This window comes from Heloderma suspectum, chromosome 1 (assembly GCF_057233095.1).
Source record: "Heloderma suspectum isolate Gila_16-S chromosome 1, 16-S_ref, whole genome shotgun sequence".
Classification (NCBI taxonomy): Eukaryota; Metazoa; Chordata; class Lepidosauria; order Squamata; family Helodermatidae; genus Heloderma; species Heloderma suspectum.
Window position 1 is genome coordinate 384471327 of NC_139458.1, and position 24984 is coordinate 384496310.

Genomic DNA, 24984 nt, shown 5'->3' on the forward strand with positions numbered 1-24984 from the left:
CAATTGCATTAAGGAAAAATGAATACTGCTTTGGAGACTGAATTGCATGCCCACTTTGAGCTACCTTCCTAACAAAACAAGATTTGAGATTTCTGAAGCTTCTGCATGGTATGAGTCATTATTTCAACTTTTTTGTTGCTGAAGATAAATAAAATCCTACAAAGAACTACTCAAACCATAAAGCCCTTTTCAGCTTGAAAGACCTACATAATTTTGAAAGCACTGTAAATAGTAAGCACACTCTTTCAGTTAGATCCATTTTATTTGTGTTGGCTGAATGGCATAAGAAAGTGAAATCCACCTGGAAATCCACCTTACTCTGTTTCAAGAAATTGCTGAGTTGAGCAATGATAGCAGGAAAACAAGCTACAATTCTTCCCCTTGAAGCAAATCTGTAAGCCAGAAAAATTAGCAAAACTTTCCTGATTATACTTCTCAGGAAAATGATGAGCTATAGCTTCATTATATCTTGCTATCTTGACTCCTGTAAGAATTTCCTTGAATTCTCTTAAACCACATCTGATGTGTCCATAAAATTGAGATCAAATGAATACACTAGGCTCGGGGGGGGGGGGAGATGATATAAAATACAGAGCTAAAACAGTTAACATATACACATGAGACAATTTACACACTCAGAAAAAAAGCATATGGCACAGCTCCCTTGAGACTCTTAGCACTTCAGCATTCAAGTACAGGACTGTATTTTTTGAATGGGCTTCCACGTCAGACTAGAACCCCTCTCCTCAACATGCCAGCTTTCCAGAAGCACAGAGATTAGATGAGGGAGCATTCAGCTATACCATTCCCTATATGCATTCATAAGTAGTTTCAGACCAGGATGATTTTGCTCATTCTGAATGTGAAGATCAGCAGTAATTATGGTCAGGAAAGGTCAAAAGCAAAGACAAAATTGAGGTTATGAAGACAGAACCCGTTCGCTTCTTTACTCAGCTGAAAAATCATGACTCTACAACATACTTAACACTTTCCAATTGACTGAGAGTAACATCTTATCAGAAGGTTTCAAGGCTCACTACTAAAAACCATGGACAGTATCCAATTTGGCACTAGCTCTAACAAAAAATACGTTGTGCTCACATTAGCTGTCAGGGTTAGATCGGAGCCCATAGAGCCCCAAAGCAGGTCTGATTCTGAGGAAGAGATAGAAACCATGGGAGAGGAACCCGCTCGCTCTTCAGAGACTCAGCTGGAGGGAGAGTCCCTCCCTGCTCACATTCCTGAGAGTGACAGTGACCCTGGCAGGGAGAGGGAGGTACAACTGGAGCTTCTGGATGCGAGGCACCAGCGCAGGGACAAGTGAGAGGTTGCAGGCACCGAGTGGAGGCGCTCAGCCCACTTGGCGTGACAACAACAGCTGTGCCCCGATGACCCACGGGAAAGGGGTGGACTCTCTCCTCCTAGCCCTTAAGTTCAGAGGCTTCCTGCCCTGTCCCTCCAAATGGAGACCAACTGACTCCCTAAGGCTAAAAACCCCTGGTAGGCTGCTCCCTCTTACGTTTCCCTCTTAGGCTAAGGCAATTAGCATCTGTAAGCGTCATTAGGTTGAATGGAAATAAAGCCTTGGAAAAGAGCGCTTTTGTCTGCTTGTTGATTCTGGGCTACTTGAGGATTTCAGAAGGCAGCCAGGGTGCTCCTGACAGCAGCGACCTCTAGCACAATGCCAATGGCATTTGCTGGTGCAACAGGTTTCCCTGGAAAACCCATCGCATCTGCAAACACTATTCACTAGAGATAGCTTATGCTAGTGCAATGTAATTTATGCTGGTGCTAGTGCTGAATTGGATAGTGCCCCATACAAAGAAGCAATATACACACATGGGGCAGCTCCTACTACCAAAGAGACAAACCACTTTCAAACTGATGAGAACATCTGATGGCTGTGGTGTCAAAATCATGCAGAACTCTGGCTCCACATGTGTTCTGCCTCGTATGTACAACTTAGGACATAGTGCTCCTTCACATCATGACCAGAGTAACTATTCTGGCATGATAGTGCCATATAAGCTTCCTTTAGAAAAGTAACTACTGGGAACAGATGACTACAGATTTTACAAAATCAAGTTTTGACTTGCTCCCCCACGCATATGCTTCAAGTAACAGCAAAATATGCCATTACCTGGACAAAAGGTTTAGCTAAAGGTAACTTTCCCCTTCCCTGAAATGGTTACAAAAACAGATTTGTTTTTTATTTAGAATTGTGAGTTCAGAAGCATTAATTAACAGGCAATTCTTATTAGTAATTTCAAGAAAACTCTAATGCTGGCTGAAATTTTGAGATTGCTTCTAGTGTTCAGAAACATGTAACTTTCTTAATAACTTTTCCTGAAAATGTTGGCTCTGCTGAAAGGAGATGAAAATAAGCCATAAGAACTTGACTATATACATCAGGCCTAAAGACTATGTTTTGCAGATGTTTTCTGGTTGCCATAGTAGCTTCTGAATTTGTCTCTATCAATGTGAAGTTGGTAACCTAATTTTAAGAAATGATCACCAAGTCATTCTGGTAGTATACTGCTTCATCAGAAAGAAATGGAATACTGAAAGGTTAAAAATCAAAACAATGTTTTACTTCTACTCTGGATGATAACATAACCAGATATGCAAAGTTAGTATTAACATACAAATGCTCTTAAAAAGCCAGACCATTACATTTTACAGAAGCCAAAATAAGTGCTTTGAGCCTGCCAAAACATCTTGCTTTCCAGGTGCCAGAAATCAGAAATCATTTTGCCTTGAGTCTGAAAATTTGTCATTGAAAATATTACTTTGCTGCTCTAAGGTCTGCTTACAGATTTAAGGTGAAGAGCTATTCTCATTACATATTTTCTTTTCTGAGCCTTTCTGAGTACGTACATCCTGCCATTACACCCATCTTGGTCATAATTATAATACAGACAAGCTGCTTACCTGTAACTGTAGTTCTTCGAGTGGTCATTTGTTGTGTTGTTGTTCAGTCGTTCAGTCATGTCCGACTCTTTGTGACCCCATGGACCATAGCACGCCAGGCCTTCCTGTCCTGCGCACTCTCCTGGAGTGTGCTCAAGTTCATATTCATTGCATCGGTGATGCTATCTAGCCATCTCATCCTCTGCCGTCCCCTTCTCCTTTGGCCTTCAGTCTTTCCCAGCATCAGGGTCTTTTCCAGAGAGTTTTCTCTTCACATTAGGTGGCCAAAATATTTGAGCTTCAGCTTCAGTATCTGTCCTTCCAATGAGCACTCAGGGTTGATTTCTTTTAGGACTGACTGATTTGACCTCCTTGCAGTCCAGGGGACTCGTAAGAGTCTTCTCCAGCACCACAGTTCGAAAGCATCAATTCTTCGGCGCTCAGCCTTCCTTATAGTCCAGCTCTCACAGCCATACATTACTACTGCGAAAACCATAGCTTTGATTAGACGGACCTTTGTTGGCAAGGTGATGTCTCTGCTTCTTACTATGCTGTCTAGGTTTGCCATAGCTTTCCTCCCAAGGAGCAAGCGTCTTTTAATTTCATGGCTACAGTCACCGTCTGCGGTGATCTTGGAGCCCAAGAAAGTAAAATCTGTCACTGCTTCCATTTCTTCCCCTTCTATATGCCAGGAAGTGATAGGGCCAGATGCCATGATCTTAGTTTTTTTAATGTTGAGTTTCAAACCAGCTTTTGCACTCTCCTCTTTCACCCTCAACAAGAGGCTCTTTAGATCCTCTTCACTTTCTGCCATTAAGGTGGTATCATCTGCATATCGGAGGTTGTTGATAATTCTCCCAGCAATCTTAATTCCGACCTCTGATTCATCCCCTTCATGGATCACTGCCTTGTTGTGGCGAAGGGGCTTGCGTAACTCAGTGAAGCCATAAGCTATGCCGTGCAGGGCCACCCAAGACGGACAGGTCATGGCAGAGAGTTCTGACAAAATGTGGTCCACTGGAGAAGGAAATGGCAACCCACTCCAGTATTCTTGCCAAGAAAACCCCATGGAACGTATCACAAGGTCATCTGTGCATTCACACATATGGGCTCTGTGGCTGTGCAGAGCCCTGTTTTGGGAAACCTCTATAGCTGAGGAATTTTGGCAGGAACCCTCCCCTACCAGCCCAGCACACATGTTCCTAGCAGATTTCCATGTATTCCTTCAGTTCCTTGAGACCAACATTGTCGCCTTGGAACTGAGATAGATCTTCAGTACCCACATCAAACTCGAGTATGTCACCGAAGGGGGGACAGTGCATGGATTGTGTGAATGCACAGATGACTACTTGAGGAATTACAGTTACAGGTAGGCAAACTGTCCTTCTTCTTTGTGGTCTCTGTGCATCACACATATGAGCAAGTAGCAAGCTGGCTTACTGGATGTGGGCCAGTATCCTACTGCAACACAGAAGAGAGGACAATGCAACCAAAGGAGCAGTCAGCTCTATCCCGAGCGTCCAGGTGGTAGTGCTGAATAAACGTAGATGGCCTTGACCAGGTGACAGCCCTCCACAGTTCAGGGATGGGAATTCCCCTGTCGAATGTAAGCATGAGTTGGGTGTGCTCAGAGTGGGGCAGACAGTTTGAGCCAGTCACCTCATACACGAACATGATTGACTTGATGACCATGAGGCAAAGTGTTGTGTTGAGACCGGGAACCTGCTATGCTTCCTGCCGTAACAGACGAACAGACGGGTTGACTGTCTGAATAACTCAGTCCTCATTTATAAAAAGCCAACACCCAGTGAATATCTAGAGTGTGAAGTGTTGACTCACATGGAGTTGATGGTAAAGAGAAGAAAGCTGGCAGGATGAAAGCTGGGGTCAGGACAGAGAACCACCTTCTCTCTGTAAAAAGTAAGGTAAGGAGGGTCAACCTGCAGGACGCTTAGCTCACCAGAGCACTGTGCCGATGTAATGGCAACCGAAAACACTACTTTCCAAGATAAGACAGGAAGATCTACTGTCACCAGTGGTCCGAATGGCTTAGAAGATAACGCCTGCAATACAACTCATAGGTTCCAACTCGCTACCATCCGTTGAATTGGAGCAGCTAGGTTCTGGATGGAATTGCTTTGCTTTTGGATACAAGAAGATGGAGAAGCCTTCCACAGGAAGGTGAGAAACAGAGACAGCTACCAGACAGACATGGAGAGGAGAACATTTCAAACCTCTGTCAAAAAGTAACAGCAGGAACTGTAGAACAAGGTGCAAGGAGCACCTAAGAGGGTGAAAGCCTTCAGAATTAGCAAAGGATGAGAAAGCAGCCCACTTCCTGGCATAGAACCGTCCCTTTGAGGACTTACAAATGACATCGAAGATGTGGTGGATCAGAGCAGAGGTTTCCTCGTCGGTACCAATCAGATCCTCCACCCCATCATGCAGAGTGTTTGAAGGTCTAGTTACCAAATTCTGCATTGGTCCCAGGTGAGAAGATGCGACACTTGTGGAAGCCAACTGTAATGGTCCCTTACTAGGCGCAGATGTGGAGCAATCGAAGTCTGGCAAGGCCACACGGGGTGATCAGGACGTACCATGTGTCTTCCATAGCTATCTTTGCCAGGATCTTGGTGATGAGTGGAAAGGGAGGGAAGATGTAGAACAGTGCCCCTGTCCATGGAAACACAAAGGCATTCCCCATTGATTCTGAGTCCAGCCCCACTCGGCTGCAAAGCACTGGGAAAACAGCATTGTCCTTGTGGGCAAAGAGGTCAATCTCCAGTGTGACCCAACACCAGAAGAGATCAGTCAGGATTTCCCTGTCCATCTCCCACTTGTGGGAGGTCAGCATAGTCCAGTTGAGCCAGTCAGCAAGTACATTGTCCACCCCAACCACACTGATCTGATGGGACACACACCAATGGAAAATAAGGAGAGTGAGAGTGATCGGGGGAGTGATCTCGTTCCTCCTTGCTTGTTCAAGTATGCAACAACTGTGGTATTGTCCAACATTAACTGGACCAGTCTTCCCAACAGATCCAGCTTGAATGCCCTGAGTGCCTTGTCAACTGCCGTCAACTCCAGCAGGTTGATGTGCTTGCTGGCTTCCCCAGGTGACCACCAACCATACACTGTGAGGCCCCCACCGTGAGCTCCCCATCCCAAAAGGGATGCATCTGTAGTCACCTCGTGGGATGGAGAGGGCTGAAGGAATGGCATGCCTTGCACAAGATGATCTTGTACTGCCTACTAGTGCAATGAAGTCCTTACCCCCAAGGGTAATCAAAGTCTGGTACAGCGGGTGTCCCAGTTGGTATCAGAGTTGCAGAGGAACCAGTTGTGCAACATTCTCATATGAAAGGTGTACTGCACTACCAATGTCATTGCAGCCATGACACTCAGGAGGCGCTGCATTGAGAATGCTGTAGTGGTCCCCCATGTGAGTACCTCAGCTGCCAGGGAATCCAAACAATGAGCTCTGTGCTGCCTCAACAAGGGTTGATTTACCACACTCATTTATATATGTAGTACAAAATATATTAAAAATTGTTGTGAGGTTGATTTTAAGCTTTATTATTATATAACATTATAAAATTTATTAGTGATTTGTTATTATTATTATTATTATGTATCCTTTTAAATCTCCTTTTTAAATTATTATCACCACTATTAGTGGTTAGTAAGATCTTTGGCTGGTTAAATTGTTAAGCTTTATTACTATATGTTAGCTGAAGGGCAATATATGGTTACTGGAAATGAATTGTAGGCCTGCTTCCTTGCTATAAGACTGATGATATGATATTGAAATGTTAGTTTGATTATTTAGGCTGTACTGAATTGTAATACTGCCAATGTTATAGGTATAATTTTTAAGCGGAATGGGATTTGAAGTTTCTGTGTAATGGAGTTTAAATTTAATTTCTTTAAATAATCCTTTATATTTTTTTCATGTTTTTTTCCCCTTCCTTCTCCTTCTTGTTTTCTCTTTCTTTTCCGTTATTGCTGTGTCCTCTTAAGAATACTGTATTGTTGGGAAATTGTAGTTATTGATTAGGTTGTTGGTATCATTTATTTCATTTATACAGTTAAAAAATAGAATAAAAAGTATTTTAAAAACACACACAACAAGCTTTGATTTACCCTGCCCTGACTCAAAAACAATAGAGTTTGGGCAGGGTGAATGAATAGAAACTCAACCTCCTTATCCTAAACTCGATACATCCCCTCATGCCATTTAGATGGGGGAGGCATAGATGAGGGGGCCTTCCACAACTGTTTTATGGTATGGTGCAGAGCTGGAAGAAGTGGAATCACTACCGGGTGTGAGAGCTCAATATTCACAGCATCAAACACTGGATCCTGGATGATAGGGACAGGTTGTTGTGTTTTGAGTCCTAACGAGCTGGCCATATGAATGACTTGATCCAAGAATTGCCCCAAATCTTCTGATGGGGAAATAGCATCCTGGGATCCCACGGCTGCATCTGGAGAGGAAATGGAGAGGCGTAGTGAAGACTGTGAAGTTGAGTCCAACTGAAATGCATCAGTATCCAAAAGTGGGGAGGCCCCTGAAGGGTCTGGCTTATGATGGCAGGCATTTTGCACCCCTGTCAGGTGTGACGGAGTTGTCAAAGCTGAAGGAACCTTGGTCAAGTGGTGAACTGGCAAAGGCTGCAAGGGTGACTGATCCATTGTCTGAGAAGTTGGTATTGGAGGCATCAGTTGAGAAGTTATACTAGGACTGGAAGTTATACTTGGATGGGAAGTTATACCTGAAAGCATTATTTGGGAAATTATACATGGATGGGAAGTTATAATTGGAGGCAGTTGCTGGGAAGTTATAATTGGAGGTATCGGTTGGGAAGTTATAATTGGAGGGGGAACCAGGAAGATTCCATCATCGTCTGATGGTCTCGATACCATGGCCAAAGGCACTGGTTGATACCAGTGAGCCTTGCAATCATAGGACTCCCAGCGAGAATACTAGTACTGCCGGTGGTATTGGTCCATATGATTCATGTCCCAATATCGAGATCTCCTGTAAGACATTTGCCATTTTGAGTGCCTATCCTACTCAGAGAATAGGGATCTGGATCAGGACTGATGCCTACGTCTAGAGACATGATCATAATGTCTAGAGGCATGATCCCTCTGTACCAACACCATCAAGAAGATAGAGTCCGGGGACACAGGGCATTGTTCTCGAGGACTGCCATACCGAGGTGATCGGTATTGATCTTGGCGAGGTGGTAAAGGGGGTGGTTCCATCGGTGAAGTGTCCCTATTCTCACCCTCCGATGTTGATGTGATCAGAATTGGTTCTTGCATCAGGACTGATACAGCCATTGGTATTGGGGGTTGTAGCATTGGTGGAGGAGCAGGAATGGCAATTAGAACCAGTGATCATGGTCGGTCCTGTACTGATTCTGCCACCCCTTTAGAGCTTTTCTTTTTCTTCTTCTTAGGCTTAGAAGACGTAGCCAATGATTTTGAAGCTCTGGCCCTTTTTATTAGCTTTTTTGCCAACAGAAGTGTCAACGACCACCCTGGTATGGGTGGGTCTTACCTGCTCGGAGACTCAGTTTGTCTTGAATTCTGAGCTAGACCATGCAGCGATTCCAACCCTGATACTTGTACAGGCTGTAGCAAGACAGACACACCCTCAACAGGGCTAGAAGAAAGTTGGGCCATATTCTCCTTAGGCTCCACCACATCCTCCAGTGCTTTCCTCCAGAGAATGGTTCATAGCAATCAGATCAGTTCCTTCGAGCCTGTTTGGTAAATGCCTGACAATGTGGACAGGCTTCAATCTTATGCCCTTCTCCCAGACAGAAAAGGCACAACCAATGTCTGTCAGTCAGGGGTAACTTACTTCCACAATGGACACACTTGCAAAAAGGAGCCCAGAGTGCCATACACCTATCCAGCAATCACTAGATTGCGAAAACAAAACAACAAATAATAAAAATCTATATAAGAGCATGGTAGTGTAAAACTTATTACTAGAGATCTACCAGACTGATTTTGCTCATTTTTGTTTTAAACTAAAGCTTGGGCAGTGTAGACATGCAGAAAATTTTTAAATTTCAAAGAAGTTCAAAGCTCAAGCTTTCATAGCCAAACAGCATAACAAGAATAGCCTCTCTGCCAGAAGCAAATATGGCATGTCCTCTTTTTGCCACATTAACAAGTGAAGCCTCTGGGTCAGAAACAAAGAAGGCTCTCACTGGTCAGTTTCTCTCTCCCTCCCCTGCCTCCATTAAAAACAAAAAGCCCATCCCGGCCAGAAGCAAAGATGGCATGACTTGCTATTGCCCCTTCAAACAGAACAGCCTCTCTGCTCGAGACAAACATGGCACCTGCCACTGTGTTTATCCATCCTCAAGCATTTGAGATGCAGTGAGTGTGCAGAAAAGGCTTCCCTTGACTGGAAGTTAATGAGGGAAAACTTTATTGATTTAAAAATAAAATGGTGAAGGAGGAGGAGGAGGCGGCGGCAGCAGGAAAATGTCAGTGAATTACGTGACATGGCTATTGCCTTACTCCAATAAGGACAAATGCGGCCTCCCGGAGGTGAGAAAAGCCCCATGGTTGGCATAGCAACCCTCCAGGCCTGCCTTGTGCAGATGTGGGCCAGTTGTGACATAGAAGAATGAAAGTGTGGATTGGCTCCCTTCATTTTAAAATGCATAGGAAAGCTACTATGGGCAGGAAGCTCCATGTGTACACTGGAGCTCCTGCACCTGGAATGGATCACTTGCCTGCAGCACAATTTAATATACAGTTATCCATTTTAAGCATGAATTGTGTTAGTGTTTTATTCTTTTTCTCTATAATACACCCCACAAAGGCATGTAATTGAGGGGAGGAGGAAGAAATAAAAATGATTTCTAGCCATTACTGCAACCACTTCAAACATGTCAGTAAGTCTGGAAGAAGCTTTAACAATGCCACATAAAATGACTATTTTGATCTTTTTATGTGTACTTATGTGGGACAAACTATATTCAAAATACAATCTATGCACTTTTACTGGAAAAGTTGAAAATACTGTTATAAATTCTGTAATGCAATGATGAAGTATAAGTATAATTAACCATCTCATTCACCTCATAGGAATGGATGATCTCTCTACCCAATCTGATCCGGAATTAATTTGAGATATCTGAATTATCCAGACTTCCACTGAACATCTGGAAATTAATCCAGTTCTCACAGATTAATTCTAAAATGGGCCCTAAATTGCAGGCCTCTAAGCTCACCTGCATGCCTGATATATCTTAAAAGGCATGAGCCAAGGTCTATACTATACTACATACTCTATAGACATCCAAGCTACAGAATTCCAGACTGGACCAGGCCCTCCTTTCTGCCCCACAGTCATCTAGAGATTGATGAAGAAACGCAGTTCCAGGCATGCTGGGGTCTCCAGGGCTGAAAGAATAGCCAGATTTATCCCGTCCCATTGCAGATGAGACCTGACCCAACCCTCTGGACAACTCTGCAAGATGGCAAGGGCAGCAGAACAGTCCTGATCTATGCTGTGAGGGTGCAACAGGTAAAGAGACCTGGTGGCAAGTATCAAGACTTAGAGGTATATCCAGATTCCAACTTCATTTCAGATATTAGGTAACCTTTAGATTGATTTTTTGGCATTTGGTGAACACCCACCCCATAATGTGGCATATATATCTAGTTAAACTGAAGTTTACTTTCAACCCTATTTCCCCATTCTCTCTCTCTCTCTCCATCTCTCTCTCTCTCTCTCTCACACACACACACACACACACCCCTACCACTATTTATGGTGGGTGTTCTCACTCAGGGAGAGAGAAAACATCCAAAGTCTTCAGCGTAAGGACAGTTCCCAGTAGGCAAACACTTTGATAGGAAGGCAGATGCCACGAGCACATCAGAAGTCTCACAATGCTTCAGACACAAAAGCATATGAGCTCTGCCTATTTACAACAGTGCAAATGCACTGTAAAACGTTTGCATGTAAAGGATAATTTTAGAACTGTCTAATTTAAAATTAAGCAGTTTTCTGTAAAACTACATGCAGCGTGATTTACTTTGAGACTTCAGACATTTGTACAGAATGCTGTTAAGTGTCCTAATATTATGTCTGTATAGGATCTATGAGTTCAATTAAATATCTATTTAGAAGCAGAGATTTAGGGAGCAATCCTGTAGCCCATAGAAAGAGTGGGGGGGCGCACAGGATATTTCGGATTCCTGGATCCAAGTTCGGACACAGCGTTTCTACCTCAGACCCAGGAATCCAAGCTCCCCGCCCTCACCCCAGGGAGGGGCTTGGAAAGGCTGGCTTATGCCATATCCTGAGGCCTCTCTAGCCGCCTCCTTCCCTCCCCCTCCGTAACACCTCAGCTAGAAGGGTGAAAAGGCCCACCTAGCCCAAATGAAGAGCAGGTGGCACAGCGGAGGGAGTAATTGCCTCCTCCGCTCCTCCCAGTCTGCACTGGATACCCGTAAGCCTCCAAGGTCTTATGAGTATCAAGAGCAGATCACACAGGACTGCACCCTTAGAATGCAAAACAAAAGCAATGGATACTTTCAGAATGAACATTTGCTCATAAAGAAGTCATCAGTTCATCAGAAATTCCTGGCTAGGTTAGGCAGATATTCTATTAGTTTAAGCATTTTGTTATTAGTTTAAGCATCCTAATTGGCAAGACAAGAAAAAATGTAGATTGTTTGTTACTGGCCAAAGATTCTCACCTCTGCAATCATCCTGTTGGTGTCCCCTAAAAAAAGAAGGTTCAGTGCTTCCTCCTCATTGTTTGCTTGCTGCAAAGAAAGCTGTTTCAGATGAATGTTCTGTTCAGGATCTTCCATTATTGTCACCTTTCTATAAGCGATAGAGAAAAAAGGAGACCGCTTCAGAAATGTAAGTACACTTCACCATGAACTTCCTTGCATTGCTAGAGCCATCCAAGCCAGTATGTTCTTTCCAAGGCTGAAAGTTCTTCTGGGGTTGGGGGCTGTCTTCTACTTTACCTTCTACTTACCTCTTCCTCAGACTGAGCATAATAGGGGAGGGAGGCTGTGCTCTCCACTGTCTTGACCATCTGGAGAACTATGGGACCTTCTCTTTCCTTCCTCCCTACTACCCAACTACCTCAGACTGTGGTTTCAGAGACCAGCTCCCTGAGGTTGTCTCTCCCTGTGAGAAGGGATATTCCACATGTACACACCAGCATTACCAAAATATATAAATGCCACATTGCTGTTTGTGTGTGTGTCCAGGGAATGGACCATGAAAAAAAAATATGGGCAAGGTGGTGGTACTTTGGGATGAAGTATAGCTCCGGCACCCTTTCCCACATTTCCTCTCACTCTACTCCTCACCCACTTGCCTCTCTTCATTTCCATGTTTGTCTTGGGTTTTAGTTAGGAATATGGGAAACACATCAGTCCCCAACAGGGGACCAAAATTATGTCCAGGCTTAGTAGTGAAAAATATTTCTATTAGCTGGCAAGAATATAGTAAAAGTACCCCGAAATACATGCAGTGTACCTTTCCTTTTCCACCGTGCAAGTGGCAGACTGCCCCTGCCACAAAGTTAAGGAGAAGTGCTAATAGTGTAGATGCCCTTCTTCCCTATAAGCCTAAGTCCCGTGAAGTCTCTTTCTGAAAATGAAACGTTGCTCCCACTTCCCAGGCGAGCCCCAGCACAGCTCAGCAAGCATCTCTTTTTAAATACAGGGTTAAGAAGGCTACGAGACACCATCTTTTCCTCTCTTCCAAAGAAATTCACTTCAGGTTTTTCTTCCTTATGTGCACCAGCTTTATGTCACAATTTTTTGTTTCTTATTTTAGTCAGCTTTTTTTTTCATTCTGGCATGGAAAGGGGGAGTGACAGAGAGAAGGGAGGTGCAACTGGGCCTGGGGAATACAGAAAGGCTGCAGAGGTAGAGACACTGACAAAAGTAAAAGGGAGATTTAAAATTGTCCCCTGCCTTTGCTCATCCAGGTTGTCAACTGATATACAAAACAACTTGGAATTGGAATGAAGTGGCAGGAGTTTGCTGACCAGGACATATTTGAAAGGAAGCTGTGTGTTGGAAGCAGCTTTGCGCATGGAGAAGGAAAGGAAGTAAAACACAATACTAAACAACACCAGAGAGATTGAAAATGGTGGAGCCAGCCCCCTCCCTACAGTCCACCAATCAAGTCTGTCGTATTCCCAGAAAATAAATTGGGGAAGGAAACAAACCCTTGCAAACACCATTCAACTAGAGAACAGACTCTCTCCCAAAAATCTACCCCAGGCAGCCTAATTTAATTGCTGTAATGCAACCTTCCTTTCTGAGTATTCTTGCTTGCCAAGATCAAAGTCTTCCTCATCCCTAACCTGTTGGTGAGTGGGTTTGTTGAAGGCTGGCCCCCAATCATCTCCCATCCCCAAGTTGGATCCCATTTGAAATGTGGGACAAGGGAAAGGTAATTTATCTTCAAGGCATCGCCTCTCCCTCACACAAAGCAGTTCTGTTTCTTGGTCACACTCAGCATAACACACATTGGCAGCATTTGCATATAATGCTAAACCCTAACTTGGAGGTACATAAATGAGCAGAAAGAAACTAGGGTGAACAGAAAGGATCACTGAGCTCACATGTTCCCATGTGACCAGGAGGAGGATTATGCCAGAATTCAGTTTCAGTTTAGCAGACTCCTGATTTATTGTTATGTATGAACCAACAACTGTGGTGGAAAATAAATTCTAGCTTGTTAAATAAGCCAGCAAAATAACTCAGGGTTTCCTGGTGGCTTGTTTAGAAACTGACAAGAGTTTCTTTTAAACCACTGTTCCTGATTTGCACATGATGAAAGCCAGGCATCTGCTAATGTGAAACAGAAGGTAGTATCCAATAGGGACTCTGGTCCATGCACACCCAGCCCAGCCAGCAGCCACAATATAGTGCTTCCAGGGGCAAGCCCCAATGTGAGCAAAAACACTGGTTTTTGGAAGGGGCACAGCCTGCCCCTTCCAGAAACCAGCATTTTCACTCACATCAGGGCTTGCCCCCAGAAGCACTATATCACAGCAGCATGCGGACCTGGGCTGGTGAGGCGCACACAGATCGGGGCTGGCTACATGTGCACTGCCCCTACTGGATACTACCCAGAGTTCTGGTTTATTTCTCCTCCCAGTCACATGTGAGGAGGAGGAGGAGGAGGTAACAGGCAAGCCTGAACCTTTGTGTGGACTCCTTTCTGCTCATGCACATAGCGCTAAAGCTATGGTTTAGTATTACATGCGAATGCTCCCATTGAATGTTAGGAACTGGCTTCTATATAGAGACATACACTAATAATATGGGTGACAATGTTCAAATGGAAGATACAATTGACCAAGTTGCTTTTTAAACAAATAGAAGTAGTTGCCAAGATACTTTTGTTTTTGTTTTTAGAAACTGTACCGTAGCCAAGTGGAAAAACTAATCTCTTCATCTCATGTATTTCTTGTCACTACCAATCATGCTGATAATTATATGCTTTGAAGCTTTGAAAATTTTAGGTGAGGGTGGTGGCACAGCATGAAGATGATGTTTTTAAAGGAGATCCTATAAAAATTACCATAAAGAACTGTTAAGTGAGTAACATCTTCTCAGTATTATGATATTCTTTTTCATTGAAATATCTGTTCAGTAAATAAGTACTGGTGTGATCATATGATGGTACGGAGAACATAGATTCTGCTTTAAAAAAATGTTAATTCCCCACACCCGCTCCAACTCACCCTATGTATAGCTTATAATATTTATTATAATTTGACCAATATTTCCAAAATAAGTCTTTGTACTATGAAATGCTGCCATCAGTGTGTCATTAGAACTTGGGAAGATCACATTTCAGTGATCATCCTGGATTGGAGAAGTGATGCTAGATATGAAGTTCTTTGCTTCATTTTGGTTGTCTGTTTATTTTTATTGTTTTTTATTTAACATTATTTTTAGGCTGCCTTTAAGGGTAAAACCCTCTCAACATGCTGTACAGAATAAACACCATACAAAACATATACAAATAGGCAATATACAATAAAATACTATAAAAACTATAAATATATTAAAAAAACTATAAAATCTGTGAAGATGAACAGTACTTTGGGGTGGTAGCTACTGCCAAAAATGGTCTGGGTTTGTTTAGAAAGGGGTGTATTATACCACATAATAATGTATAAACACAGATGAGCTTGCTGTGGAGGTAGAAGGCTGAAGCTGCACATCACGATCAATTTAGTGGTCAGGAAGCGCAATGTAAACAAACCCTTAGAACTGGCAAGCCAGATTATTCCTGTCACTGACTCACTGTGAAAACCAAACTGACCATGAAATGTCACGATTCCGTATATTAATAGTCCAATGTCTCTAATGTCAGGGGTGTGAAAAACAAAAACATTTTAATGGTGGCCTCTGGAGGCTCCAAGCAGAAGAGAAAGTTCTGATATTACAGATAAGCCATGGCCATGTTAGTTTAGATGTAATGTCAATTAGCTATAAGTCATGTTGTGGTAACACATCTCAGGGGCCACTCTGACTGGCTGGGTCCTGGAGCAGGCAAGACGTTTCATGATCGTGGACCTACAGCCACTGGAGTGTAAACAGGAAGCCTAGCCAGCAGCAAAGACGGGAGAGAGAACTTACAGAGACTGTAGACAGCGAATATTTTTAGAAGTAGCTTCCCTACAGAAGTGGGATTTCTTTCCTAATTATTCTCATGTGCCTTGTAGGGCTCTGAGAATTAATCAAGAAGTGCTGGAGATGCCCAGGAAATGTAAGCCAGGCAACTGAAGACTCTGAATCTCAAAGCAGCTGGAGTCAGAGCCCTGATGCCCAGAATTAAAGTATTCTGGTTAGGGGAGCTGTAGGGCTCATCTGGACCTGGGGTGCTGAACAACCATGCATTTTCCTTTTTAAAAAAAAAAACAAGGCCTTAGATGTTAGGTTCTCTTTCTAGTTTTACAGCTTGGCTGATGCAACCAAAAAGTTCGTACAATACAGCTTGGCTAATACTGTTTTACACATATTCCACTCAGCTTTAAAGGAGTCTACAAATTCCATCTACTTAGCCAAATGGAAAACATTCTTTGTTTATAGAGAAAACAAAACTCTTGCTTCTGCCTCCTCTCCATCATTATGGATAGTTAGCAGTACTTTTCCACATCAAGATCCAAGTTAGGGCTAAATCTTGTGCATGTTAGACATTTCTACCTGTGTTGTAGGAATGGAAACGGGCTATCTATAGAAACAAGGCTAGCAATACAACTAGAATTATGAGTAAAATACCGGACAGTACCAATGTTTCCTCTCTCACTTTTTTTTTTCTTTTGCAGTTTGACGTAGGAGACGATGTATGTAATACTTTCTAATCAAACTAATGTATATTTCTGTCATTATGGAAAAGGATTGTGTGTACTGATCAAAAAGCCAAAAAAATACAGTGGAGCAAAAATCTAAATGTCCAATAGCAGCCCAGGTTCCAGTAGCAGTATATGCCAGGTCCAATTCTCTCAGTACCAGTCTCTACCAGACACATGGATTTTTGCAGCTTTGTTCAACTCACAGATGCCCTATTGTTTTACCTTAGTTTTATCTGTGCAAAATCTAGTTTGATTATCTATCCATGAAACCTATATTGCAATTCTGAGGTTTCTATCCCTGTCTGATTATATGTCATTCCACAGAATTACGATTCCTGATGAAAAAACACTATGCTGAAAAAACAGCATTCATTTTCCAAACAGCAATGTCATGATATAGTACAGTTGACAGATCTCTGTAAATTCAGACCTCATGCCAGAATCTGCTCCAACCGCTATTAAATCGATGCTGGGAAAGACTGAAGGCAAAAGGAGAAGGGGACGGCAATGAATATGGACTTGACCACGCTCCGGGAGAGAGCGCAGGACAGGAAGGCCTGGCATGCTATGGTCCATGGGGTCACGAAGAGTCGGACACAACTGAACGATTGAACAACAAGAAGTAAATGAATTTGTTCTTATATAATGTGATATTTGACGTATTTACTCCCTAAAAGGGATGGGGAAGAAAACACTTTAAGAATAATTGCATATAAATCCATCAGCACATGTGATGTTTAAAAAAAAGACAAAGTAAAAGGGCATCTAAGGAGGGCTGGAATTTTGGATCAGGGAAATGTTTTGTGCTGATTTTTACAAATGTGTTACTTACGGCAAATCTTCTAGTCTGGAGGCTTCATGCCGTGGATCCAGCAGATCATAACCACACTCATTATAAATCTCTAAGTAGGAAATATGTGTTGTGTATACTTTGCTGCTATCCTGAATTGGAAGAAAAATAAAAAGAACAGTTCAATGCTTGCCTAAAACTGAGGGTAGGTTGTCAGTATAGCCAGGCTCTGTGCTATTTGCCTTCTTAATACATCTCATTCTTTGGACATATTTTCAATTCATTGCATTTGAAGTCTGTCTTTTTGTTACTCAAATATGGCATTCTTCAAAGGCCTACATGTATCATTAGAAGTATTTTTCCTTTTCAATTATCAATTTTCCATTATAAGCATGTTGACAGTTTGCATTGTAATACACATATGAGAAAACAAGTCATAAAACATGGTAAGACTCTATAAAACTGCAACAGCAGCACACTGAAAATAAATTAAAAATGTCCTCATCTAGGGCTTCCCCAGCCATATGTAACTAGTTACTTGCTAAGCTTGGTTCCATAACTGTAAAAAATGTCAATGTCCCATATCTTTGTGAGTTGATCTGTCTTCTCCAGAACTGCTTTGCTCAAGCAAGAGGGGGAGTGGAAAGTAATCAGCTGTATTTGAGAACCTGCTATCTTTCATCTGGGGGAAAATCCCATAAAGGCACCTTCCCCCTAGGAACCACATGGGGAATAGTATCATTTCTCCCTGCTTTAGGGGTGATCAGTATCACTGTGACATCAACCACTAGTCCTCTAATCCCCACTTGCATCTCAGACCTATCTGCACACCAAGCGATCGCAATACTTCACACTAAGGAAAGGGCCAAAAATGCCATGGCTAATAGGTTCCGAAGCAAAGGGTCAAGAAATAACATGGGCATAGAGATGAGCAACAACGTGGGCATAGAGATGAGCAACAACGTGGGCACAGAGATGAGCAACATCCCTGCCCTACAGCATAGTTTGAAAACCACTGCTTTATGGCAACAGCAAAAAGTGAAACCTGTGAGTTTCAGGAGGCAGGGGGAGCAGCCGAATTTAGCTATTTAATAGGCTGGGGTAGATGCAAGCATAGATCACCTGTTAGTACATCTAGTTTGACCCTCAAGGTAGTACGTGCAATTAGAAAATAGTCATTAGAAGCATGATAGGTCTTTAATAGCTTCTCTATGAAAACACAACTAAAGCTACAATCCGATACTTACTTACCTGGGAGTAAGTTCCACTGAACTCAATAAGGTTTACTTTTGTGTTCACATGTATAAGATTGCACTCTAAGAGGCAGTACAGGACTTGAGCAAGCAAGGACACAGGCAAAAGGCCCAAGAAAAGAGAGAACCATAGGGCAAAATAAAAAAGGCAGGGCAAAGCCTGCTTGAAAGGAAAGTTGGAGCTAGAAGTCACCTACTCGAGCAACCATAATTGGTCTATGGACACATTTCCACATACATGATGGGAAACTGACTAGGACACACATAATACATTAATTTGGTTGTTAAATGTGTAACATTTATTATTTATTTGTAATGTAATTTTTTTTACAAAGCATGTTACTATAATGGTGCAAAGATTCATATTACGCTATCCTTAAAAATACATCAAAACTGTGCTTCATTTAGAAACTCCTCTGGCACATTATTTTCTTCTTTTTAATCAAAAAACTCTGACCCAGCATATGCTGTCAGCTATCCCCTACAAGCTTACTTTCTGTTCAGCCCTGCCAGAATGTAATATAAGCCAACTGTTTTCTGCAGACAGGATTCTCTCCTCATTACAAGACAAATCCAAACAATATAAAATTCACAATAATTAACTGTGAAGCTGTGATCTATAGGGAAAGAATTAATTTCCATCACAAGCTGAAGCCAGTATTAAAGACCTATCATGCTTCTAATGACTATTTTCTAATTGCAAGTACTACCTTGAGGCTCAAACTAGATGTAATAACAGATGATCTATGCTTGCATCTACCCCAGCTTATTAAATAGCTAAATTCAGCTGCTCCCCCCCGCCTCCAAATTCAGATTGGAGCAATGATTCTGGGAAAGGGTTTTTTAAAAAAATGTTTCCCTATCTGAAGCCTCTCCCTGGCTGGAACTGTTTATTTGCCTCAAGGAATAAGACATATAGGTACCCTAATGAGACTGCAACTGATCTGAATTTTAACTATTCATCAACCTATAGATTATACCTATTTCTGTACTGAGATGCCAAGTTACAGAATAGTTTCAGTACTAAAAAGAAAACATAAGAAAAACCTAAACCCTTTTCATACATGTCTCACAGGTTTCACTTTTTGCTGTTGCCATAAAGCAGTGGTTTTCAAACTATGCTGTAGGGCAGGGATGGCAGAAAGTAGATCATGGAATAGTAGGGTTGGAAGGGGCCTACAAAACCATCGAGTCCAACCCCCTGCTCAATGCAGGAATGTAAGTTAATGCATCCCTGACAGATGGCTGTTCAGCTTCATCTTGAATGCCTCCAGTGTGGGAGAGCCCACCACCTCCCTAGGTCATTGGTTCCATTGTCGTATTGCTCTAACAGGCAGGACGTTTTTCCTGATGTTCAGACAAAATCTGGCTTCCTGTAACTTGAGCCCGTTATTCTGTGTCCTGCACTCTGGCATGATCGAGAAGAGATCCTGGCCTTCCTCTCTGTGACAACCTTTCAAGTACTTGAACAGCTCTATCATATATCCCCTCAGTCTTCTCTTCTCAAGGCTAAACATGCTCAGTTCTTTCAGCCTCTCTTCATAGGGCTTTGTTTCCAGTCCCCTGATCATCTTCATTGCCCTCCTCTGAACCCTCTCCAGTTTGTCTGCATCTTTCTTAAAGTGTGGTGCCCAGAACTGGACTCAGTACTCCAGATGAGGCCTAACCAGTGCTGAGTAGAGGGGAATTAATACTTCCCAGGATTTGGAAGCTATGCTTCTGTTAATGCAGCCCAAAACAGCATTTGCCTTTTTTTGCAGCCACATCACATTGTTGGCTCATATTCAGCTTGTGATCGACAACAATTCCAAGATCCTTCTTGCTTGTAGTATTTTTGAGCCAAGTATCCCCCATCTCGTAACTATGCATTTGGTTTCTTTTTCCTTAGTGCAGAACTCGGCATTTATCCCTATTAAATGTCATTCTGTTGTTTTCTGCCCAGCACTCCAGTCTATCAAGATCACTTTGAATTCTGTTTCTGTCTTCCAGGGCATTAGCTATCCTGCCCAATTTTGTGTCATCTGCAAATCTGATCAGTATTCCCTGCACCTCCTCCTCCAAGTCATAAATAAAAATGTTGAAGAGCACTGGGCCCAGGATTGAGCCCTGCGGTACCCCGCTCATTACCTCTCCCCAGTTTGAGAAGATCCCATTGATAAGCACTCTTTGAGTCCAGTTCTCAAGGAGTGCTTATCAATGGGATCTTCTCAAACTGGGGAGAGGTAACGAGCGGGGTACTGCAGGGCTCCCGATGTTTTGGACTTCAACTGCCAGTATTCCTGATAATTGGCCATGCTGACAGGGGCTTCTGGGAGCTGCTTCAAAACATCTAGTTATCTACCTTCTGCTCACCCCTGCTCTAAGGAACTGTGGGGTTCCCAAGGGGTTTATTAGGGGACTCCTCAATAAGAAGATTGGTAATGGTGGACAATACTCAATGAAAAATAGCTTATTCTCCATTACCAATATTACCTAGTAATGTGAAACCACAAGATGTTGATGGTGCTGCTGCAATGAATTTTTAGCTTGCCTTTTACGGTATATACTCTAGCACGACAGGTTACAACAAATCAATACAATACAACATTAAAACTCCAGACCTTTATAATAGAAGCAAAATGGAAGCATTTTAATAACATTAAAATGACAATCAGGGATAAAACAGTCTGTTAATATAACAACCATAAAAGCATCCGAATGCAGACCAGAATAAGAAAAGTCTTAAAGGTTTAACCTAATGGCCAAAAAAATGGGGACCATAAGAATTTCCCTGTCAATGGCATTCCAGAGATACAGGGCCACCACAAAGAACACTCTGTTCCTGGTACTCACCAATCTAACCACTTTCACCAGTGGACCAGAGAGTAGGACCTCAGTTACCGATATTAAAGCCTGAGCAGGTAAGTTGAGTGTAGGTGGTCTTTCAGATAGCCTGTTCCCAAACCATTTAGGGCTTTAAAGATTGGTACCAGCACCTTAAATTCACACTGCAAGCAAACAGGCAGACAGCGTAACTGGCACAGAATAGGTATAATATGATTGGAATGCCTGGCTCCTGCAACAGCCAAGAGATTTCCCAAGTTTTGAGGCTTTTTCAGAGGATTTTTTAACTTGAGGGTTTTTTTTTAATGTTTTCTGACCTGCTGAATCCAAATGTGTCCTTACCTAAGTGATACATTTTAGCATTCACCCTAACACCAAGGGTGGCAACCAAGATGGCTGATGCCAATTACAGAACAACATAAACTTGCCCTTAGAGCCACACTGTTAAATCAGTTTTGATGAATTTAGGGCAATTAGGTCTAATATTTACCCCAGAGGAAGCCTAAGATGAAAAAATACAAAATGGCGGTCAACTGAAATTTATTTTGGGTGATGCAAAATCTGTACAAACCCTGTTATGAAACCAAATGTATTAGTTGTAGAGGATTAAATTGTGCATAGTTTGATGTATAAACCAGCCTTCTGTGACACTGCAATGGTGGGAAAATGTAAAAATCCAGAACGGCTGCCAAAGTAACCACATCTCAATTAAACCTGAAATATATGCAAACACCTCCTGCATTCAGTGTCAGCTTTTGGCGTCAGCACTGTGTGTCATTCAGGTAGCCCTGAGGATGGACTCCAATCACCGGGCAATATTCATAGTCCTCCTTTCCCACCCCTTCTGTGCCCCCAAAATGCCTCTTCCACAGTATTTATGAACAGATTACTCAATCGAACAATATATAAAATCTGGGCTTGAAGGACTTAGAGAATGTACCTTCACTTGATAACATCTGTTTAATACTAGAATAGTTCTTCGTGGTTTCTGTTTAATCCCACATATGGGAGCTGCAGCCATGCAGAGCTAAATTCAGAATATTCAAGAGTTTTAACCAAGGAAGTTGGCACTTACCCCTCCCTTTCTAAAAAGAGAGGCCCTAACATATTTTTGTGCACTTAGAGATGGGGTGAGCAACTTCCCTCTCAGTTCACTTCTAACTGCTGTATTAGCAGCAGGTAGTGAAAAACGTATTATTTTAAATTTACAGAAACATGTTAGCTTGAAGGATCTGTATATTAAAGCCAGTGGTCAAAGTGCAACTCTAAAGAGGCTCAGGCAAACTCTAAGATTGGTACCAAGGCCACCTATTTTAAAACGTATGTTATTGTCACATTTTAACCTGACTTATTAAAAGTATGTTTTGTATTTATTTAAAATAGCTGTATGCCACCTTTCTACCTTTCTATAAAGTGACATTTATGGCAGCTTATAAATCAATGTAGCTTAACTGAGTTACCACTTGGACCAATTAAGCAATGATGGTGAAAGAATATATGAAGGACTGAATTTAGAAGGACATATATGTTCTCTTTTGGCTTTGCCTCAAATAGTTAATGAGGTGACAGACTGATATTTCAACATATAAACAAAATTTTATTTTCTCTTTCATGAAATATGATGGCAAAATACCAAGGTCCTTTCATTTCCTCTTGCCAAAATGGGTTGAGCAGTCTTCAGTCTCAAGCCCTCACATTTTCTTACTTGACATGAAGACTTACCTCCTCATTAATTTATCAGTTCCCAATTAGTTAAATAAAATTTCCACTATGTTTTGTTTATGCATACAGTTCTTCATTTGTTTACCTCCAAGTTTGCCTTTACCCAAGAGAAGTATCAAACCTATACTCAAACCTTTACTGGGAAAAATATTACTAACAATACAAAGTAGCATTGGGCATTGAAACAAATAGTGTTCGTGCACACATACTCTTAACCATGGTTAAGAGTCCATGAGCAAGCTGCAGAATTGGATGTTTCCTCCACCTACCCCCTCCCATCCCAGGAGAAATTCCTCCCTCCTCCTTTAAGTGCAACTAAGAATTATGCCAATACTGACATTAAGCATAGTTTAGACTAACTAGAGTTCCCATTTAGGCAAGAGTTCTAACCAGCTTTAAATCCTGGTTTTAAATTCTGATTAAGTGGGAATCCTGATTAGCCCTAACTACAATTCTGACAAATACAGGAGGGATGAAGGGAACTCATGATCCCACAACCTGTTCTCAATCTCTTAAGAGTACACTTCACCAGCCCACAGATATGAAGATGCATTCCTGTCTCTGTGCCAGCCTTGTACTCATGGAGGCATCCCTGTTTGAGCACCAGGTGGGTGCTGAAATCTACCCAGATGTTAGCTCTATTTTATTCATTAAACTGACATAATTCCCTGGTTAAAGCCCTGTAGTCCACACATGTGTATTTCCCTACAGTAGCATCATGACTGCCATACTGGGTTTTCCCACTGCATCTACGAAAAGACAATATAACAACAAAGGTTTGTTTATAGGCAAATCCTGTCGTAGTCATTTGTCTGTACCAAGAACTGAAACAGATACCTGGCTGCTAAGAGAGACCTTCCAGCACAGACAGCAGTAAAGGGCCAGATACAAAAAGGAGAAAGCATGGAAAGACATAGCCACTTTCCCAACAAACTCAGTAATTGGTCATCCTGATGCTACAACTACTCACCAATGGCTTACTCCACAACGTAGGAAATCATTCTGATCATGCAGGTACTTACCCATATCACCCATGGGTATTTAGATGGGTCCTGTAACCACTTACCTCACTTGGTAAATCTTCACACTTGTCCTACAAATACTCACCTGTATCAACCACAGACATTCAGCCTGGTCCTACACTCACTTACCTTGCTCAGTGAACCTCCATCCTGGTCCTGTAGGTACTTACCAGTATCACCCAGAGACATTCATCCTGATCCTGTAACTATTTAACAATATTGTTCCAGGCTATACTGTTTTTACTATTCACATATTTATCTGGCTGATGTGGTCTGCAGGTATAGCTACAAAAGGATGGTTGCCTAATGCCTATCCCTTCCTTGCCTTGTCATATAAATCAGCCTCTTATATGTCATTCATAAATATTTCAAATACATACTTAATCATAAAGAAAGGGTCTACAGGGAGAAAGCAGAATTTTAACAGTTGCTTCTGTGAAAACTTGCAGTGTAGCAATAAATATATTTTCTTTGATACATGTCCAAGATGGACTGTGTATCTGGTTCAGAATCTGTACTCTTTAGAATCTCATTCAATTTACTGAGAAGGGTTTGAAAATGTAGGAACAGTTTCTGTATGAGGTTTCCCTTTACCCTGGCTCCCAACCTTATATATCTGTGATGATGCAGAGTCTGAACTATGGGCACTGCTGCCAGTAGCCACACCCATATGAGAGTGCTTAGTCACTTATCAATCTTATGGAGCAAATACCCTTGTATCAGGACTGTCTTCATAATACTGCCTTCTACCGAACAGTAAATTTGCATTGCTACTGTGCTTTTCTCCTTGCTGTCATCAGACTTCCTCTTTACCTACCTTTCAATCCTTGCTGTACCATTTACTCAACTCCTATTTCCTCAGATGCTGTGCTCTGTGTTTGTCAGATATGTCTTGTGTTTGACCTTAACTTTTACATGGGAAACTCTTCAGCTTATAACAATTCTAGCTTTTATGACTTTGAATTCTGGACTTGTACACTGGCCAAATTTCCAGGGTAGCTTTGGCTTATTGCCTTATACACTTGTCTTGCTATTCCCAACACACATGATCACCTAATCCCAGTCACAACATTCTC

The 24984-nt window shown here is 42.1% G+C and overlaps 1 protein-coding gene across 1 annotated transcript in view; it reads right to left on the reverse strand.

The window, feature by feature from the left end:
- Positions 1–24984, reverse strand: part of KIF6 (kinesin family member 6) — a 271710-nt gene that overhangs the window by 210465 nt on the left and 36261 nt on the right. Inside the window, exons 5-6 of the mRNA XM_084828534.1 lie at positions 17131–17240; positions 11653–11782 (exon numbers count right to left, since the gene is read on the reverse strand). Coding sequence (XP_084684660.1) covers positions 11653–11782; positions 17131–17240 — 240 coding nt within the window. The remainder of the gene's footprint in view (positions 1–11652; positions 11783–17130; positions 17241–24984) is intronic.